The following is an 18,809-nucleotide window of genomic DNA, read 5'->3' as shown; positions in this document are numbered from 1 at the left end:
ATGATTGAGAAAATAAATGGTGAGCTGATCATTTCAACAGTATTATGGCACAGTACATCACACCATTACTGCTAAGTGAACATTTATTTCTGACAGCGTCATTTACGGATTCAGTGGTCTTGTAATCATTTGGTAATTCTGGTGTTCTATTGATGGGAGTTTTAGGGAGTCTATTAGAATTAGGCAGGGTGGCCATGTGCTAAGAACAAATATCTCCCTCCATCCTCACACTGATGGACAACTAGAGAAAGGCAGAAAATTCTGCTACGTTCTGCAATGCATTAGAGCTGCATATGAACTAAAGTCACAGTTGTTTTCTAAGTGCATGCCTGTTTGTATTAGCTAATATCCAGACAGAAAAAAACAAGACAGACAAAACAGATTTAGCAAAAAATGTTTAATCTCTCCTTGATGCATGTTTATTTACAAGTAATAAATCTGCAAAATAGGAAATAGCAGAATATTTACACAAGCGTGAAACAGCCAACCTGTCACAGTTGCTTCAAGTCTCAAACTCTTAAAAAGGTATCAGAATTCATAAAGTATTAAAACTCTTTAGTTTCTATTTTTTTCTTAAATTTGTGTCTAGATATTTTAATGTTTGCTCCTAAGCCTTTTTAAATGTACTTTGAAAAAAGGAACTGCTTTCCAATATGCCATATTCAAAACAAACCAAAAGAGGGAATCAGGAGGACAAGGATAGAAGTTGTTCACTGGTGTGGCAGAGTGGGTAACCTGTGACAGTGTTTTGAGTGGGCATGGTAAGGTGGTGGATTGTGGGTAATGGAGGGGTCGTAGAGGGTTGTGGGAAGGGGAGGGGGAGCTGACAAGGCACTATGTGCAAAGTGAAAGCTCTGTGTTCATCAAACAGCATCTGGATCTCTCCCTCTGGCTTTCCTCTCCATCTTCCACCCAACTCACTACGGCAGGCAGACGAGACAAAATAAGTACCGTTTCCTTCAAAGGAGTTCTAGAAGCTTCTTTCTTGTCATCTTCACACAACAAGTAGCATAGTATAATAAAATAACATAAAATAAAAAGAAAACATGAGACCAACTGCCCCAGTACATACAATATAACTTTTTATATACTCCATAGAGTAAGTTAGATTACCACACGTATCCATAATCCCCCCCAAGATCCTAATCATCATCATCATCATCATCAGAAACCTCTCACTTAAATAACAGAAGAGCCAAACGACATCAAAGCAGGAGAACCATCCTGAGACTTTAAAATGCAACCAGCTGTTTTACAATCACAGTCATCAAAGCTTAGTGTGTGTGTGGCGGGAGAGAGGCAGCACACAGCAACATTTTCCATCCACTAAACAAATGTGCTCAATCAGGGAGTAAAGGATGCTTAACAGAAGAACATAGTAGCAGTTTAAAAACATCTCAAACCATCCCAAATAGGGTGAATGAACAGAAAAGTGGTCAAGTCAATGCCAATCCTCCACTACCTTCTCTTGGTTTGGAAAAAGCCAGTAACCAGCATATAACTCTGTTTAAGTTAAGAGTTTCATAAACTAGTCTGTATGCCCTGCTCTCCGATATCAAGTACAGTACATACAGCAAGTCCAGCCCTATGTGTTTGGTCGGGTGGGGAGGGAGGGATTGGCTGTAGGGTGCGGTATTGAACTTCATTGGGTTGCCAACACTAGGACAGGCCTGAGCTGGCCTGAGCTGGAAAGGAGAGGTTGTCCGTATTGGAGGATGACCAAGAGAGGAGGAAGATGAGAGTAACAGCCCTGCAGGACACTGAGGTGAAACATGAATACTAAATATCCATATACTTTCAGAAAATGTAAATGTCTAATAAAATATAGGATGTGTTATGAAGTCCTACTCCCAATTGATTAGGAGAAATTCAAATATCACATTAAACAAAACATTTTAAGTAAATACATTTAGGAGAGACTTTTCATTTTCATTAAATCCCACCACATTTGTTGAATCCTGATCTCGGATAGATGGAAGGTTACATATCACATCTGTAGTCTGTGTGATCCACACGGCTCCCACTGGAGAACTGACCTAAATATTTCAGACGTTTCTCAAAAATGTATCTGTGTCTTTCTTCTAGCCAGCCATACTGTATCTCTAATCTCAGAGGACAAGGGAAAGGAATGAAGTTTCTTGTTTTTGTATATGACCGAAAGGGAATCGGTGTAACATATTAAAGGGAGAAAATGCATTTCACAAAAGTATCAGATTTCAGAGGAAACAAAAACCTTCGCGCCCAGTTAAAAACACTCACAAAGACTGAGCTACATCTCATCATCTTGTCACACATCACAGGTGTTTGCATTTCAACATATTTTTCACTGTTTTTTCATCTTCACAGCAGACTGATAAACAAAGAAAAGACAACACTGAATGTTCACCTTCCTTGGCGCTTTAAAACTCCTCTTTTTTCCGGTTGGATGACGCTCGTCACAGATGCTGTTATGGAACATAAGGGAAACCCTGGGAGATCTACTCTGCTAGCACTAACCATTGTTTGGTGGCTGCAGAGTACAAACACACAAACTCATACAACTTTCACCACTTCAACAGATCAACAATAAAAAAGAAACCATCTATTTAATTACACTAAAATAGAACTGTTGAAGTCACTAGAGTGACAGTACTTGCTCTCATGTGGGGTTCAAATCATGAGGGATTACCCTTCGCTCAAAGCTTTACCTATGAACTTCTCTCATCTTTGTCTGCAAACCTCTACCTCAGTGTCCACCATGACAGTCTGTAAGACTGTAACTCTAACACAGTGATCTACAGTATCTGAGGAACCTGAGGAGAGACAGCAGGTGGAACTTCAGGAAGCCTTTAAAAGGGTAGTGGGTGAATTACACCTTTGCTACATTTAGCGTGGCGCGAAGTCCAATGAATCCTTCTGTGGTGTCTGACTTCTGTTGTACAGCAAAGCCCACAACATCACTGTACTGTAAGCCATGATATTTGCCTTCCAAAAAACCTTGAGGTCCCAGAACTAAAGTGATCTACTTCACTGTGGTCTGGAGCCTGTGCACAGAGGCGTGCATGGTCATGGGAGCAACCAAGAGGGCTGCTCATCCAAGTGGCTAACACAGAAGGCTGTTTTCTCTCACCAGAGTGGTATACAAAACCAAGCCTTTGGTTTTTCTAAAAGCCACAATAGCACTGTGGTTGTGTTATATACCGGAATACCATACAGCTACGGTATTTCCAGTACTATTAAAACATATGTTCTCCCAAGACAGGAAAGGCCCCAAAACTTTACGATTTGTTGATTTTCTTCTAATATTTTTTTTGTCATTTAACTTTTTTTTTTTACTCTTCAGTCACGAGGCATGACAACATTTGATCTAAAGAAAACGTCTTTGCACTAAACAACATTCAAATAAAACATGGCACAGGACAAGGTTTCCTCTTGTTTTCATAGTTCAGTCTTTGAAATATCAAATCCTTTTCTTTCAAAGTATTCTGTACATTAAAATGGAAAACGTTGACTATTTTCATTTGTTTCTTTAAAAATGAAGTTGTATTTATATATCTATATATATTTATATATCCTCTTCTTTTGATTTAGCTTTTTTGTAAATTGTGCAAATTCAGCAGTAACACAAGTGGCACACCACTGGAGAGAGTAGGTAGTTGATAAAAACACACCACTGGAGAGAGTAGGTAGTTGATAAAAACACACCACTGGAGAGAGTAGGTAGTTGATAAAAACACACCACTGGAGAGAGTAGGTAGTTGATAAAAACACACCACTGGAGAGAGTAGGTAGTTGATAAAAACACACCACTGGAGAGAGTAGGTAGTTGATAAAAACACACCACTGGAGAGAGTAGGTAGTTGATAAAAACACACCACTGGAGAGAGTAGGTAGTTGATAAAAACACAAAATCTAAAGCTAAATGACAAAAAAAAAAATAATGAAAATCAAAATGACGTCCATGAAAGTCGATGAAGTCGCTGACACGTCAGAAGCTTCCATTGAGAGGGGAGCAATATACATGAAGTCCTTTCTCCATAGCCCCCCTAATATAGATCTATATATATATATATATATATATATATATATATATATAGATCTATCTCCTGGCCTCGTTAGCCAGCTGCTTCACAGTCCCGGCTCTGGGTAGATGGATCAACACGGAAGACAAACTGAAACCAGTGATGAAGACCGTTATGATAAGACACTTCCTCGGGGTGACAGACGTTACGTGTTTATAAATGAAGGGTTGTCTGGATGGGCCGGAGCCCAGGCCTAACTCTGGTGGGTCTCCAGTGTACTGCTTGTGTCCTTGCAGTCCTTACGCGTTGTGTTGGGGGTCAGGGGCTGGCGTCAGTGAGAGAAGGCCTGGCTGCTACCTTCTCCGCCCCTCAGTGGCGGGCCGTTCCTCAGCTGGCCAGGGCCATGGTGTCGATGACCTGCTCCAGCTTACTGCGCAGTCTCTGCCTGCGAGACTGCTCGTCCTTCTGCAGTGAAGACAGGATCTGGGGAGGGAGGAGAGAGGGATGGAGAAGAGAGCAATGAGCGAGAGGAAGACCGATCATCAGGGTGGACCACCAGCAGAGAAAGTCTATCAGAACATCTGTCAGTCTGTGTAAACAGCTGTTGAATCAAACATGCTGTCATGGCGGCATGAGCAGGCAATGTATTGGTATTTACAATACCAAAGGCATACAAACAGTTGATCTCTTCCCCGACAAACACAATACACTTGTTTAGTCATAGATAGGTGTGAACCTGGAACACTGAATTTTTACTATATGACATTGCATAGATGAAAAATTTGATCAAACAGGCGGATGACTGTAGAAGCTGCAAGAGGTGGATATACATAGAAAGCACAGCTGAGGTGCTGTATGTACTATGGTATTATGGGAACTGGAAGAGGAGGTGCCGGTGGGTCCATCAGAGAGCTGTGTACTAGCTGTTAGGGTGTCATGCAGCAGGCTGCATTATGGACTGCTAATGCGCCTTGTGTTAGTGCTGTTGTGAGGAATGAGGGGGGGGGGGACCCTGCAGCCGCCCGCAACAGGAGCCATAATGAGCCTTAATGAAGGGGAGCGGTTGCTTAAATGGAGGCAGCTGCAGCTCTCGCCTCAACCACAGGAGCCAGCACTGCAGATAGAGGAGGGGCGAGAGAGGGGTCGAGATGGGGTCTGATGCTGACTGGAGATGACTGAAAATACCCCACTCACTTCCAACGACACTCTACCGTTCCCACCACCGCAGCACTCTACCCCCAGGTAAGAAGGATTGTCTGAGCCGACAGAGCTACACATTGTTTACGTGTTTGTGAAGGCCACAACGGGAAAGGGGATGCCTAGTCAGTTGCACAACTGAATGCATTCAACAGAAATCTGTCTTCCGCATTTAACCCATCCCCTCTGGCCTTAATCAAGGGCAGACAGCTGATTTTCACACCTCGCCAACTAGGGGATTTCAACCAGCGACCTTTCGGTTACTGGCCCAACGCACTTAACCGCTAGGCTACCTGCCACCCCAGGCACACAAACTCAGAGTGAGTATAGTACAGAAGCTATCCTAGCATTGCCTTCCTGGCTGGCCGACTGTCTGTCTGTCTGTCTGTCTGTCTGTCTGTCTGTCTGTCTGTCTGTCCTAATGTCTGAGAGTGGACGGAGGGGACAGAGAGGAGGGAGATTATGCACTGCTTCATAATCTCTTCATTTCCACAGCCTAGTCTTTGTTAGTCACTGGCCTCAGCCCTCTCTAGGCTGCTTGGCTCAGCTCAGTTCTCTGACAATTTGCACAAAGTGTACACTCTCATTCACATCTCTGACATGGAGTAGCTATACTACACTGGCTCTGCCTGAACGAATAAGCAATGTTTCAAGAATGATTAGTCCCTCTATTTTGGTGGGAAAATCTATTTATGCACATGCAATTAATGAACTTGAAAGGATAGCACATGGGAGAATTAATAAAACACATACTGTGGTCAATTAGCTTCATAATATGTACCTTAATGGTTTTAATAGCTGCATGCAATTATGGACATCTACTCAGTAATCTATTAATTGAATTAGAACGCCCACATTCCATTCATCAGGAAAACAAGAGGGCAGAGCTGGTGCTTCTGCATTGTTTTTTAATTAATTTTTTTACATTTATTTTTATTTCACCTTTATTTAACCAGGTAGGCTAGTTCTCATTTGCAACTGCGACCTGGCCAAGATCAAGCATAGCCATTCGACACATACAACAACACAGAGTTACACATGGAATAAACAAAACATACAGTCAATAATGCAGTAGAACAGAAGAAAACAAAAAGTCTATATACAGTGAGTGCAAATGAGGTAAGTTAAGGCAATAAATAGGCCATGGTGGCGAAGTAATTACAATATAGTAATTAAACACTGGAATTGTAGATGTGCAGAAGATGAATGTGCAAGTAGAGATACTGGGGTGCAAAGGAGCAAGATAAATAAATAAATACAGTATGGGGATGAGGTAGGTAGATAGATAGATGGGCTGTTTACAGATGGGCTATGTACAGGTGCAGTGATCTGTGAGCTGCTCTGATAGCTGGTGCTTAAAGCTAGTGAGGGAGATATGAGTCTCCAGCTTCAGAGATTTCTGCAGTTTGTTCCAGTCATTGGCAGCAGAGAACTGGAAGGAAAGACGACCAAAGGAGGAATTGGCTTTGAGGGTGACCAGTGAGATATACCTGCTGGAGCGCGTGCTACGAGTGGGTGCTGCAATGGTGACCAGTGAGCTGAGATAAGGCGGGGCTTTACCTAGCAGAGACTTGTAGATAACCTGTAGCCAGTGGGTTTGGCGACGAGTATGATGCGAGTGCCAACCAACGAGAGCGTACAGGTCACAATGGTGGGTAATGTATGGGGCTTTGGTGACAAAACGGATGGCACTGTGATAGACTGCATCCAGTTTGTTGAGTAGAGTGTTGGAGGCTATTTTATAGATGACATCACCAAAGTCGAGGATCGGTAGGATGGTCAGTTTTACAAGGGTATGTTTGGCAGCATGAGTGAAGGAGGCTTTGTTGCGATATAGGAAGCCGATTCTAGATTTAATTTTGGATTGGAGATGATCAATGTGAGTCTGGAAGGAGAGTTTACAGTCTAACCAGACACCCAGGTATTTGTAGTTGTCCACGTATTCTAAGTCAGAGCCGTCCAGAGTAGTGATGCTGGACGGGCGAGCAGGTGCAGGCAGTGATCGATTGAATAGCATGCATTTAGTTTTACTTGCGTTTAAGAGCAGTTGGAGGCCACGGAAGGAGAGTTGTATGGCATTGAAGCGCGTCTGGAGGTTAGTTAACACAGTGTCCAAAGAGGGGCCAGAAGTATACAGAATGGTGTCGTCTGCGTAGAGGTGGATCAGAGAATCACCAGCAGCAAGAGCAACATCATTGATGTATACAGAGAAGAGAGCTGGCCCGAGAATTGAACCCTGTGGCACACCCATAGAGACTGCCAGAGGTCCAGACAGTAGGCCCTCCGATTTGACACACTGAACTCTATCAGAGAAGTAGTTGGTAAACCAGGAAAGGCAATCATTTGAGAAACAAAGGCTGTCGAGTCTTCCAATAAGAATGAGGTGATTGACAGAGTCGAAAGCCTTGGCCAGGTCGATGAATATGGCTGCACAGTAATGTCTCTTATCGATGGCGGTTATGATGTCGTTTAGGACCTTGAGCGTGGCTGAGGTGCACCCATGACCAGCTCTGAAACCAGATTGCATAGCGGAGAAGGTACGGTGGGTTTCGAAATGGTCGGGTAATCTGTTTGTTAACTTGGCTTTCTAAGACCTTAGAAAGACAGGGTAGGATAGATATAGGTCTGTAGCAGTTTGGGTCTAGAGTGTCACCCCCTTTGAAGAGGAGGTGCTCTTATTCTCCATGGACTTTACAGTGTCCCAGAACTTTTTTGAGTTAGTACTACAGGATGCAAATTTCTGTTTGAAAAAGCTAGCCTTAGGTTTTCTAACTGCCTGTGTATATTTGTTCCTAACTTCCCTGAAAAGTTGCATATCACGGGGGCTATTCGATGCTAATGCAGAACGCCACAGGATGGTTTTGTGCTGGTCAAGGGCAGACAGGTCTGGAGTGAACCAAGGACTATATCTATTCCTAGTTAAAAAAATGGAGTGCGGCATGCTTATTTAAGATGATGAGGAAGGCACTTTTAAAGAATAGCCAGGCATCATCTACTGACGGGATGAGGTCAATGTCATTCCAGGATACCACGTCCAGGTCGATTAGAAAAGCCTGCTTGCAGTAGTGTTTTAGGGAGCGTTTGACAGTGATGAGGGGTGGTCGTTTGGTCGCAGACCCATTACGGATGCAGGCAATGATCGCTGAGATCTTGATTGAAAACAGCAGAGGTGTATTTGGAGGGCGAGTTAGTTAGGATGACATCTATGAGGGTGCCCGTGTTTACGGATTTGGGGTTGTACCTGGTAGGTTCATTGATAATTTGTTTGAGATTGAGGGCATCAAGCTTAGATTGTAGGATGGCCGGGGTGTTAAGCATGTCCCAGTTTAGGTCACCTAGTAGCACGAGCTCAGAAGATAGATGGGGGGCAATCAATTCACATATGGTATCGAGGGCACAGCTGGGGGCAGAGGGAGGTCCATAGCGGCAACAGTGAGAGACTTGTTTCTGGAAAGGTGAACTTTTAGAAGTAGAAGCTCGAATTGTTTGGGTACAGACTTGGATAGTAATACAGAACTCTGCAGGCTATCTTTGCAGTAGGTTGCAACACCGCCCCCTTTGGCAGTTCAATCTTGGCGGAAAATGTTATAGTTAGCGATGGAGATTTCAGGATTTTTGGTGGTTTTCCTAAGCCAGGATTCAGACACGGCTAAGACATCCGGGTTGGCAGAGTGTGCTAAAGCAGTGAGTAAAACAAACTTAGGGAGGAGGCTTCTAATGTTAACATGCATGAAACCAAGGCTTTTACGGTTACAGAAGTCAACAAATGAGAGCACCTGGGGAGTGGGAGTGGAGCTAGGCACTGCAGGACCTGGATTAACCTCCACATCACCAGAGGAACAGAGGAGAAGCAGGATAAGGTTACGGCTAAAGGCCATACGAACTGGCCGTCTAGCACGTTCGGAACAGAGAGTAAATGGAGCAGGTTTCTGGGCACGATAGCGTAGATTCAAGGCATAGTGTACAGACAAAGGTAAGGTAGGATGTGAGTACATTGAAGGTAAACCTAGGCATTGAGTAATGATGAGAGATATAGTCTCTAGAGACGTTTAAACCAGGTGATGTCATCGCATACGTAGGAGGTGGAACAACATGGTTGGTTAAGGCATATTGAGCATGGCTAGAGGCTATACTGTAAAATAAGACAGTAATCACTAACCAGGACAGTAATGGACGAGGCATATAAATATTAGAGAGAGGCATGCGTAGCCAAGTGAACATATGGGTCCAGTGAGTGGTTGGGCTGACTGGAGACACGGCGATTCAGACAGTTAGCAGGCCGATGCTAACAAGCTAACAGTTAGTAGGCCGGGGCTAAACAAGCTAGCAGTTAGCAGACCGGGTTAGCAAGCAAGCAGTTGGCAGACTGGGGCTAGCAGTTAGCAGACCGGGGCAGGCAAGCTAGCAGTTAGCAGACCGGGGCAAGCAAGCTAGCAGTTAACAGACCGGGGCTAGCAAGTTAGCCTTTGGGGGACGTCGCGATGGGGTAAGTCTGTTTTTGCCTCTTCGTGCGGTGACGTCGATAGACCAGTCGTGGAATTAGTAGGGTTCCAAGTAGCTCTAGGTAGCTAGTAGGCCGCGGTTAGCAGAATGGGCCTTCAGCGGATGTCGCGCCTGAGGGGCCTGTTGGAATCCTCGGGCAGATTATGTCGGTATTCCAGTCGTAGAGGATCGACGGGGTTCCGTGCCCCGTACCGGCAGTAGAAGGAGTCTGGATATTGTAGCCCGGGAGTGGGCTTTGGTGGTAGCGCAGGAGCCCTAGCCGGGCTAGCTTCAGGCTAATTGGTGCCTGCTCTGTGATGGAAACACTAGCCTGGAGTAGTCACCGGGGATTGCGGTTAGCTAGTTGCGAAGATCCAGATGAAAATGTTCAGAGTTTGCGGTCGGAATCCGGGGATATGGGGGGGGGAGTAATAATAATAGGTCCGTTATGCTCTGGTTTGAGTCACGTTGTTCGAACTGGCGAGAGCTTTCCGAGCTAAAGGTTAGCTGATGACCGCTAGCAGTGGTTTGCTGACTGATAGCTGGTAGGTAGTTAGCTGGCTAGCTAGCTTCAGTTGAGGGATTCCAGATCCGAAGTAAATAGAAATACTTTAGAAAAAAAACAGATCCACGCCACATTGGGTGAGGCGGTTTGCAGGAGAGTATTTAGAAGTTGAGGTTAAGGAAAATATTTTAAAAAGATATGCGAAGAAAATGATGTAAAAAGATATATACAAGGGACACGACAGGACAAAGACAAAGAGATTTGACTGCTACGCCGTCTTGGATTTCTCATGCATGCATCACCCCTTCAACATACAGAAACAACGGAGATTCTATTCTGATCTCTTCAAATTGTGACTGACAAATCTAACTCATTTGAATAATATATCTATATCATTATGATGTCTATGATTAATATCTTCATAATATACTGGTGACTCACCTCATCTTTGTACTTGACGATGTAGGAGTAGATCTCATGCAGGGCACTCATGCTGTTGAACTGGCTGAGGTGCAGCCGGGACTGTTCAGCCAGGTAGGCACTCATGTCCTGGTCACTGATGGCTGGCATACGGGAGATGTCGGAGTAGTACCTGCAGGACAGGAGGGGAGCAGGAGAGAAGAGGGGTTAGGGGTTAGCATCCTAGACTGGAGAGGACACCTCTTTAGTTAGGTATGTGAAGGACAAGATTACAAGGAGAAGTACTTGTCAACAACCATCTGGTCAACTCTCCATCACCATAAACACCTCTGATATATTTTTGATCAACTGTTTACATGCTAAGTACATACTACTGTACATCTGCTTGACATAAACCATGAGATGGACAATCTTACAGTCTGTGGAGTTGAGATCTGTGTCATACATACCTCTCCACCCAGTTCTTGTAGTTAGGGATATCCTTTGCATAGAGCAGCTTGTTAGAGGGCGAGTCTTTGCCCAGCTTGTGTTCTGATGTGGAGCAAGAGTCCATGAAGGTCTGGGCCACCACAGACAGACAGGCGTCTGTGATGCTGTTCTTATGGATGTCAAACACAAACTGGGGGTTCTTGATCACGTTTACCCAGAACCGCAGAGGCAGGCTGGGATGGGAGAGTGAGAGAGGAGATGTTTCATCATGAGGAGATGTGTCAACAACAATTCACATCATACAACCAAAACATACAGGCACTCAATGTTTGTAATGTGTCTCACCAGTTACTCTTCCAGGTGTGCCGTACGTCTGAGTCTGATATGGAGTGTTTGTCGGCCTGCTCGTCCAGGAAGTCAAACATGTACTTGATGGCGAGAGGCAGGGCGCTGCCACGGTGGGCCGTGCTGAAGATGGTCTCAAACAGGTCGTCCACAAACTTCTGTAACGTACCCTGAGGAGAGGACAGAGGTTTAGTTGTCAGGGTTATTCTCCAATTACACACCTACAGACTTCAAATCAACCAACAGAGATTCATTTCTCCCCACAGCGACCAGCATCTTTAAGGGGGGGTGGCTGTGGAGAGGACGCCACATTTTGCTGCTCCAACATCAAAATACTGAGATGTGCTGGTTTAGCAGACAGACAGACCTACGTGAGCTATCGGAATTCCTTTCACTTCTCTGCATCACGCACCACGAAACATTCAATCCCACAACAAATGACCTGTCTCCTGCTATTTTCTCTTCCCTACTCCCCCCTTTATATTTATCTATCTTGTTTTTATTATGAATCGAAATTGACCACCCAAGAGGCTTGTAAACAGCGTTTAATTTCCATGGTTTTCTTCCCCTACAATTAGGATGGAAACAATCAGCTCAGTTAGGCGAGAGGAGAGTGGCAGGCAGGCAGTCCGGCCCTGTTTGGCCAGTTAACAGGGACTTGGCTGATATGAGGAACGCCAGAAGAATACAACACAACAACAGAGGCTGAGCTGTTAAAGAGACAGGCATATCAAATGACTATCGGAAAAAAAGAGGTCCTCTTCACACAGGAAAAACTGTTTACATTTTCGTGGTCCTAGAGTCAGGAAATGGAATACATTGAGTGGAGTTACTGCTTTCAATACATGTCAAAAATGATCATTGGCAAAAATGGAGTTCAAGGTTTTCATTTGACAGCGACGGTATGAAGGGCATTTCAGTGACTTATTCAACATTCAGATGAGTTGACTTACATCAACAGTACTGTACATGTATTTTACGAAGGTGTGATATACAGTAGGCTGGCCTGGCGTCTATGTAATCTTACCTTGGTGGCGAGCAGACGGGTCAGATAGATCTCAGAGACCATCTTGCTGCCGCGGTCTCCCTCGCGCTGGTCAGAGTGGTCGTGGTTCTTGACCAGGTGCCACAGCTTGGTACCACTCTCCAGGTCAGGGGTGATCATGGGGGTGCGGGAGCGCAGGCTGTCTGGACTGCTGGCTGTCCGCAACATGCTCTCTGGACGGAGGCACGAGAGAGACAGAAACATCAGGACAAAGACAGGTTCATCAGGAACACACAATGCAGAGGTCTTTAGAGATCAATGGAACAAGATGACCAGATCAGAACACCAGTCTGACTCCCTGGTTCCATGCCCTATTGTGTTGTGAGAGGTTCAACTTGAGTTCAAGCAGTGATACGCACTCATATAAATCACATATTTCAGGTCAAAATTATGCCTTAAAAATTGTATCTGACCCTTGCCAAGCTCTGGACAAATGTATATGTTTGTCCACTATGGACAAACATAAATTAGAAGACAAACATATTTAGTCTGGTGACTGACTAAATAACAGTCCCATTTAGTCTAGTGAAGAAAAGGCTCTTTGGGCTGTGTATCTGTCCGTCATCCAGCCAGAACAAAGACCATGCCAGCGTGAGGAGCAGTGTCAATCTGTCTGTCACAAGGTCGCAGCCCATGATGCACTGGGACCTGACCCTTGAGATGGAGAGAACATTAATGAGCAAGACAACAGATCCCTGTAACCTCTCTTATTGTCCGTCAGAGAGGTGGAAGGATGGAGTGATTAGGCCTCAACTAAGGAGCGAGGAGAGTTAGCCGACTCATTACTCTCAATTGGCAGACTCTAACTAATTGGCAAAGTGGGAGAACAAAAACAGTGTGCCTCATTTCATTGGGTCAGGGCCAAGAGAGGAGATAGGAAAGAGAATCTGCTTTCCGTCTTATCATTAGCACACGTTTTTATACCAGCCCTTCCATCTTTATCTCCCTCGCTTGTCCCCATCCCAAATAACCCATAATGTTATAGTGCTGGATATAATAGAAACCCATACACATTACACCAATATCCTTCCTGCTTGAGGTAGTGGATGAGTCAGGCTGTACAGGCTCCATTGTGTGAGTCTCCTCTCCTCCCCGGGGCAGACTGCCTCCATGCATTGCTTCATTAATAAAGGTGCGAGTGTCAAACTTCATTACGGTAAACCAAAGGATGCCTATCTACCGCGTTCCTCTTATCAGCTAGCCTGCTGTAGCTGCAGCCGGCACGGGAGGGAGGCTGCCTGGTGAGGAGGCTGGGAGGGTAGCCAGAACACAGGGGCGTCAGTCCCTCTCTAATGTATGGAGGGAGGGATGAGAGGAGGGATGGAGAGTGAGAGAAAAAAACAACTTCAATCTCTGTCTATCTCTCTCACACCGTCTGAATGATGGCGTGACGCTTGGGGCTTCTGAGTTTCGGATGGCAGGGAGGGCCCCCTGGTTTTCAGGGCGAGAGGATGAGAGAATTACATCTCAGAAACTCACTGACACATAGAGACTAATGTGTGTCAGTGGTTCTGGGCTTGTTGATGCTTTCCGCTAGACCAAATCAAAAGAACAGTGGGGCATCAGAGCAAGACAACTGCCCTGAATGTTCCCAATTAACTCTACTGAGATCTGGGCCTGTACTCACAAAGCATCTCAGAGTAAGAGTGCTGGTCTAGGGTCAGTTTAGCCTTTTCAATCATAATAACTAACAGCGGGAACTGATCCTAGATCAGCACTCTTTAGACACTTTGTGAATATGAGCCCTGTAGTATTTAAACAGCGCGCCAGTGACTAACTCCTGCCACACGTATGTCATGGGTGGGAGTTAAAACCAGTCATGACCAAAGAGGAAAACAAAACCAGTGTGACTAAGATTGGTCTCTATGCCAACGACCTTGTTTGAGACCCCATTATCAGCCTGTTCACACCGGAACATTCTGTAGTCACTCTCCTAGCAACCAATAGGTCTCCTGTATTCCTACATCTATTGTACATTCATCATGAGGCTGCTACTGCGGCTGCTGCTGTTGCTACTGCTGATTGAGTGCCTGTAATTCCATGGCAATCATGTCCATTGGCTTCTGGGGGAAGAGTGGTGCACGTTTACGTCCGCTCTTACAACAGCCAGGGATGGGCGATCCTCTCTGTGGACGAATAAACCAGCCTGGCTTTCACTGGCCTGTCAGCGTTGCTATTGTTGCTACCCCTTATCAACACAACAACGAACATAAGGAGAGGGAGGGAAAACAACAAAGGTGAAAGCTTCAGAAAAAGGTTTTTGCCAGGGAGCTGGTTACACTGATGCGGTGTGGAGCTGAGGCTGTGTTTAAAGTTGTTAGCTATTGGTCTTCAGTCTTTGGCAGGAGGAATGAGCTGTCTGATGTAATGCCTGTCATTTCCGAGATGGTGAAAATGCCTATTGGTGGATTTATGGTTATCTCAGTTCAGAGAGGCTGAGAAAAATCTTGCTTACTACCAAGAAAGACAAACCGAGAGAGCAAAGAAAGGCAGAGATTGAGAGAGAAATTAAGAGAAAAAGAAAGATGAAGGAATGACTCACCATATCTGCTGAGAGACTTGGTGAAGGTAGAGGAGTTGGATATGTTGTAGGCTGAGTTCTGCTTTGGCACCAGAGCGATCACTGAGCCGTCCGTCACCTACAAGGAATGAAAAACAAAGGTTTGTCTTATAAATGCTGTCCTGTCAATCACTCCATCCACTGTCTGTTTGCGTAGATAAAACCACCGAGGCAGTACACCCCAGCCCACCCACCACCTCCCTCTCCTCTCACCTGATAGTGGGCCAGTGTGTTGAGGTGTTTCCAGTCGTTGTCGATCTTTGTTGTGACATCCTCATCCTGAAGGATGATTCTGGCCATCCTGCCCTGACGCCACTCTGTGATGAGGAGGATAGGAGGATGAGAATAGATCGCACGCCAACGCACACACACTGTAAACACAATCTCCTACTGGTGTTCTTACCCAGGTCCATGTCCCCAGCCTTGGGTCTCTGGGAGTAGGGGCTACCCTTGTACACTGCATCCAGCAGCTTCTCCTTCACCTGGGTGATGGTGTCACAGTTCAGCCCCTTCACCGTCACCTCCGGGGCGTTCTCATTCTCCGGGTTCACACAGTGGAGTGTCTAACAGGGGAGGGAGGGGCAGAAATTAGGTCCAGCTCACGTCAGCTTACTTTGTTGGCATTTGCAGGAATTTGAATCGCATACTCAAGCAGCAAGCACTAATTAAGGTCACTGAGGTAATGCAAAATCCTATCGCCCTTAATGCCTTCTCAAAGGTAAATCATGTATTTGATCAAATATCATTATTGCCCTGTAAAATATTTCTATTTGACAGTACTAACCAGGGTCTTGTAGTCAATCTGCTGTCTGATGAGCTTGTCTTCACTGAGGGAGTAGCGCGCCTCTCCTGTGATGGAGTCTATAGGCCCCTTCTCCATCTGCTGCTTCATGGCACAGTACAGCATGAACAGAGGCTCGCCCGCACACTCCTAGAGACACATGGACACAGGTCATCAGTGACAGGCAAGGGCTGTATCTATATCTTAACAGGTATGCAGGTATGCATATAGGACATCTAAATTGTTAAAAGGTTTTCAAAACAATTATAATAAATGCAACAGATGGAAAATGAGATATTAATATTGACTGAATTATCGCACATAAAACATTTTACTGGCACGGACAAATAATGAATGGAGTTCAGGAATTTGGGTGGGAATTCAGGTATTACATTTATTGTAAAATGTCTCCATTCATTTCTTAGAATGCACTGATAAATGTGACTCATTTCAGGAAACTAGGCGTATGTCGCATGTCACTACTTCACAGGAGTGGCATTTGAACGTAAACATTTATTTTAGAACAAAATGCTTTTTTTCACGTGCCTTAATAACAAACTTGTATTCCATCAATAAATAAGAATAAAATTGTTAAAATTACGAGTCTAGTTTGGTTTAGCTACGAAAAAAGACAGGAACCTTCCCGCTAGCCATGATTGGCTGAGATAATGGATGGGCTGGACATGTCGTGCGATGAGTTTGGATTGGTCTGCCATGTAGCATGCTTCTGTTTATAACATGAGCTGTTCACTATGTGTTGACAGTCCTTTCTACTGTGCCGTTTTTGAAATAATTTTTTAATATATTTTTTGTAACCTTTATTTAACTAGGCAAGTCAGTGAAGAACAAATTCTTATTTACAATGACGGCCTACACCGGTCAAACCCGGACGACACTGGGCCAATTGTGCGCCACCCTATGGGACTCCCAATCACGGCCAGTTGTGATACAGCCTGGATTCGAACCAGGGTGTCTGTTGTGACACCTCTAGCACTGAGATGCTGCGCCACTTGGGAACCCATATAACGTTAGCCATCGAGAACTACAAAAGTTTTGCTACTTTTCTCAACAACATTTATGCCCTGAATTTAGCAAGCGCTATTGACAAGTCAGTTGGAAAAGGTGATGGGCTACTTTCTGCTCACACCACGGTCAGTGTGAACCGGAGTGACTTGAAACAAAGCTGGCCAAACAAGATGTACTGCAGCTACAAACAAAACGGAGTTAAATGGTTCCAGTCTGCCGTGAAGCATTCATCCATGTATACAGGTAAGAGTCTAGCTACATTTTCAGATATACATTTCAAATTTTGTCAGAAGTTTTTATTGCAAGTTAAAGCATACTGTTAGTTAGCTAGCAAACTTTAGCTTGCTGGTTCGCTAGCTAACGTTACATGTGATCTGTGTAGAAATATTACTCGAATCAGAAATCCATTTGCGTAGCTAGATATAGCCTACTGTTAGTTAGCTAACATTGAACCTAGTTTGTTAGCCTTAGCTACCTGCAGCTTCATACTACAGCTATGACAATGTTTGTATTGGTAGTAGTATGAGTTGGGATTATTCCGGTTAATTGTTTAGCTAGCTAGGTAGCTAGCTAGCTACATGTCTAAACAAAAGACTCCATTTCAACCAGATTATTACATGGCCCATCCACTTAGCTAGATGTGGCTGGGGGGTGGTTATATAATTTCCTTCACATCACCCATCAATTTAGACAAGTGTGTCGGGTAAGCATCATCTTATAATGATAAAATATTTATAAAATATTTTTATCTGGACACTTTCTGCTTTTGATATTGCTTCTATGCAAGTAACCATTTCACTGTACCGTTTACACCTTCTGTATCCTGTGCATGTGACAAATAAACCTAGATTTGATTTGATATAGCCTGTTTACCACATGACCTCGCATGTGAATTCTTAAAGAGATGGGTGGGGCTAAGGCTTAAGAGGGTGTGAACGATGCTGAATGGGTGTAGACAAAGAAAGCTCTCCAGTAGGTATATGTACCAAAACACTGAAGGGACATTTTCTCAAAAGTGGGGTTACAAGTTTATCAACTTTCAAAGCAGAATTACTTTCCCATTGTTCCTCAACTGCAGTGAATGATATACAATTTTCTAGCTCTGAATCTCTACTTTTATCCAATGTAAAAAACACAATTTCAAATGTGGCTACATAAGACCGAATCGAGGCGGTCGGTCACATATAAAAATGGTTTTATTGTATTAGGTACATCAAAAATATTTTGTCTTTATGTGCCTCATTTACATGAATACACCGGGTGTATTTGCACATATGAAGATATTAACATAAAGGGGTGGAACAGGGCTGCAACAACCAAACACTTGCTCTGTCCACCCTACCATCACTCACCTGCTCTGTTTACCCTACCATCACTCACCTGCTCTGTCTACCCTACCATCACTCACCTGCTCTGTCTACCCTACCATCACTCACCTGCTCTGTCTACTCTACCATCACTCACCTGCTCTGTCTACTCTACCATCACTCACCTGCTCTGTCTACCCTACCATCACTCACCTGCTCTGTTCACCCTACCATCACTCACCTGCTCTGTCTACCCTACCATCATTCACCTGCTCTGTCTACTCTACCATCACTCACCTGCTCTGTCTACTCTACCATCACTCACCTGCTCTGTCTACCCTACCATCACTCACCTGCTCTGTCTACCCTACCATCACTCACCTACTCTGTCTACCCTACCATCACTCACCTGCTCTGTTCACCCTACCATCACTCACCTGCTCTGTTCACCCTACCATCACTCACCTGCTCTGTTCACCATACCATCACTCACCTGCTCTGTTTACCCTACCATCACTCACCTGCTCTGTTCACCCTACCATCACTCACCTGCTCTGTTTACCCTACCATCACTCACCTGCTCTGTTCACCCTACCATCACTCACCTGCTCTGTCTACCCTACCATCACTCACCTGCTCTGTTCACCCTACCATCACTCACCTGCTCTGTTTACCCTACCATCACTCACCTGCTCTGTTCACCCTACCATC

General features: G+C 44.6%; 1 protein-coding gene across 2 annotated transcripts in view; it reads right to left on the bottom strand.

Annotated features, from left to right (window-relative positions):
* Window positions 1-382: 382 nt before the first annotated feature.
* LOC115165840 (plexin-A1) overlaps window positions 383-18,809 on the bottom strand; it is a 54,536-nt gene continuing 36,109 nt past the window's right edge. For both annotated transcript variants that reach the window (XM_029719268.1, XM_029719269.1), the window contains exons 13-21: window positions 15,769-15,915; window positions 15,388-15,547; window positions 15,198-15,301; window positions 14,967-15,063; window positions 12,407-12,597; window positions 11,380-11,549; window positions 11,055-11,267; window positions 10,627-10,777; window positions 383-4,484 (exon numbers count right to left, since the gene is read on the bottom strand). In XM_029719268.1, the coding sequence (XP_029575128.1) occupies window positions 4,389-4,484; window positions 10,627-10,777; window positions 11,055-11,267; window positions 11,380-11,549; window positions 12,407-12,597; window positions 14,967-15,063; window positions 15,198-15,301; window positions 15,388-15,547; window positions 15,769-15,915 (1,329 nt within the window). In that variant the 3' untranslated portion in view covers window positions 383-4,388. The remainder of the gene's footprint in view (window positions 4,485-10,626; window positions 10,778-11,054; window positions 11,268-11,379; window positions 11,550-12,406; window positions 12,598-14,966; window positions 15,064-15,197; window positions 15,302-15,387; window positions 15,548-15,768; window positions 15,916-18,809) is intronic.

Source organism: Salmo trutta, chromosome 28, assembly GCF_901001165.1.
Source record: "Salmo trutta chromosome 28, fSalTru1.1, whole genome shotgun sequence".
NCBI classification, from domain to species: Eukaryota; Metazoa; Chordata; class Actinopteri; order Salmoniformes; family Salmonidae; genus Salmo; species Salmo trutta.
Note: the sequence above shows the minus strand (reverse complement) of the source record. Positions and strands in the feature narration are given on the sequence as shown.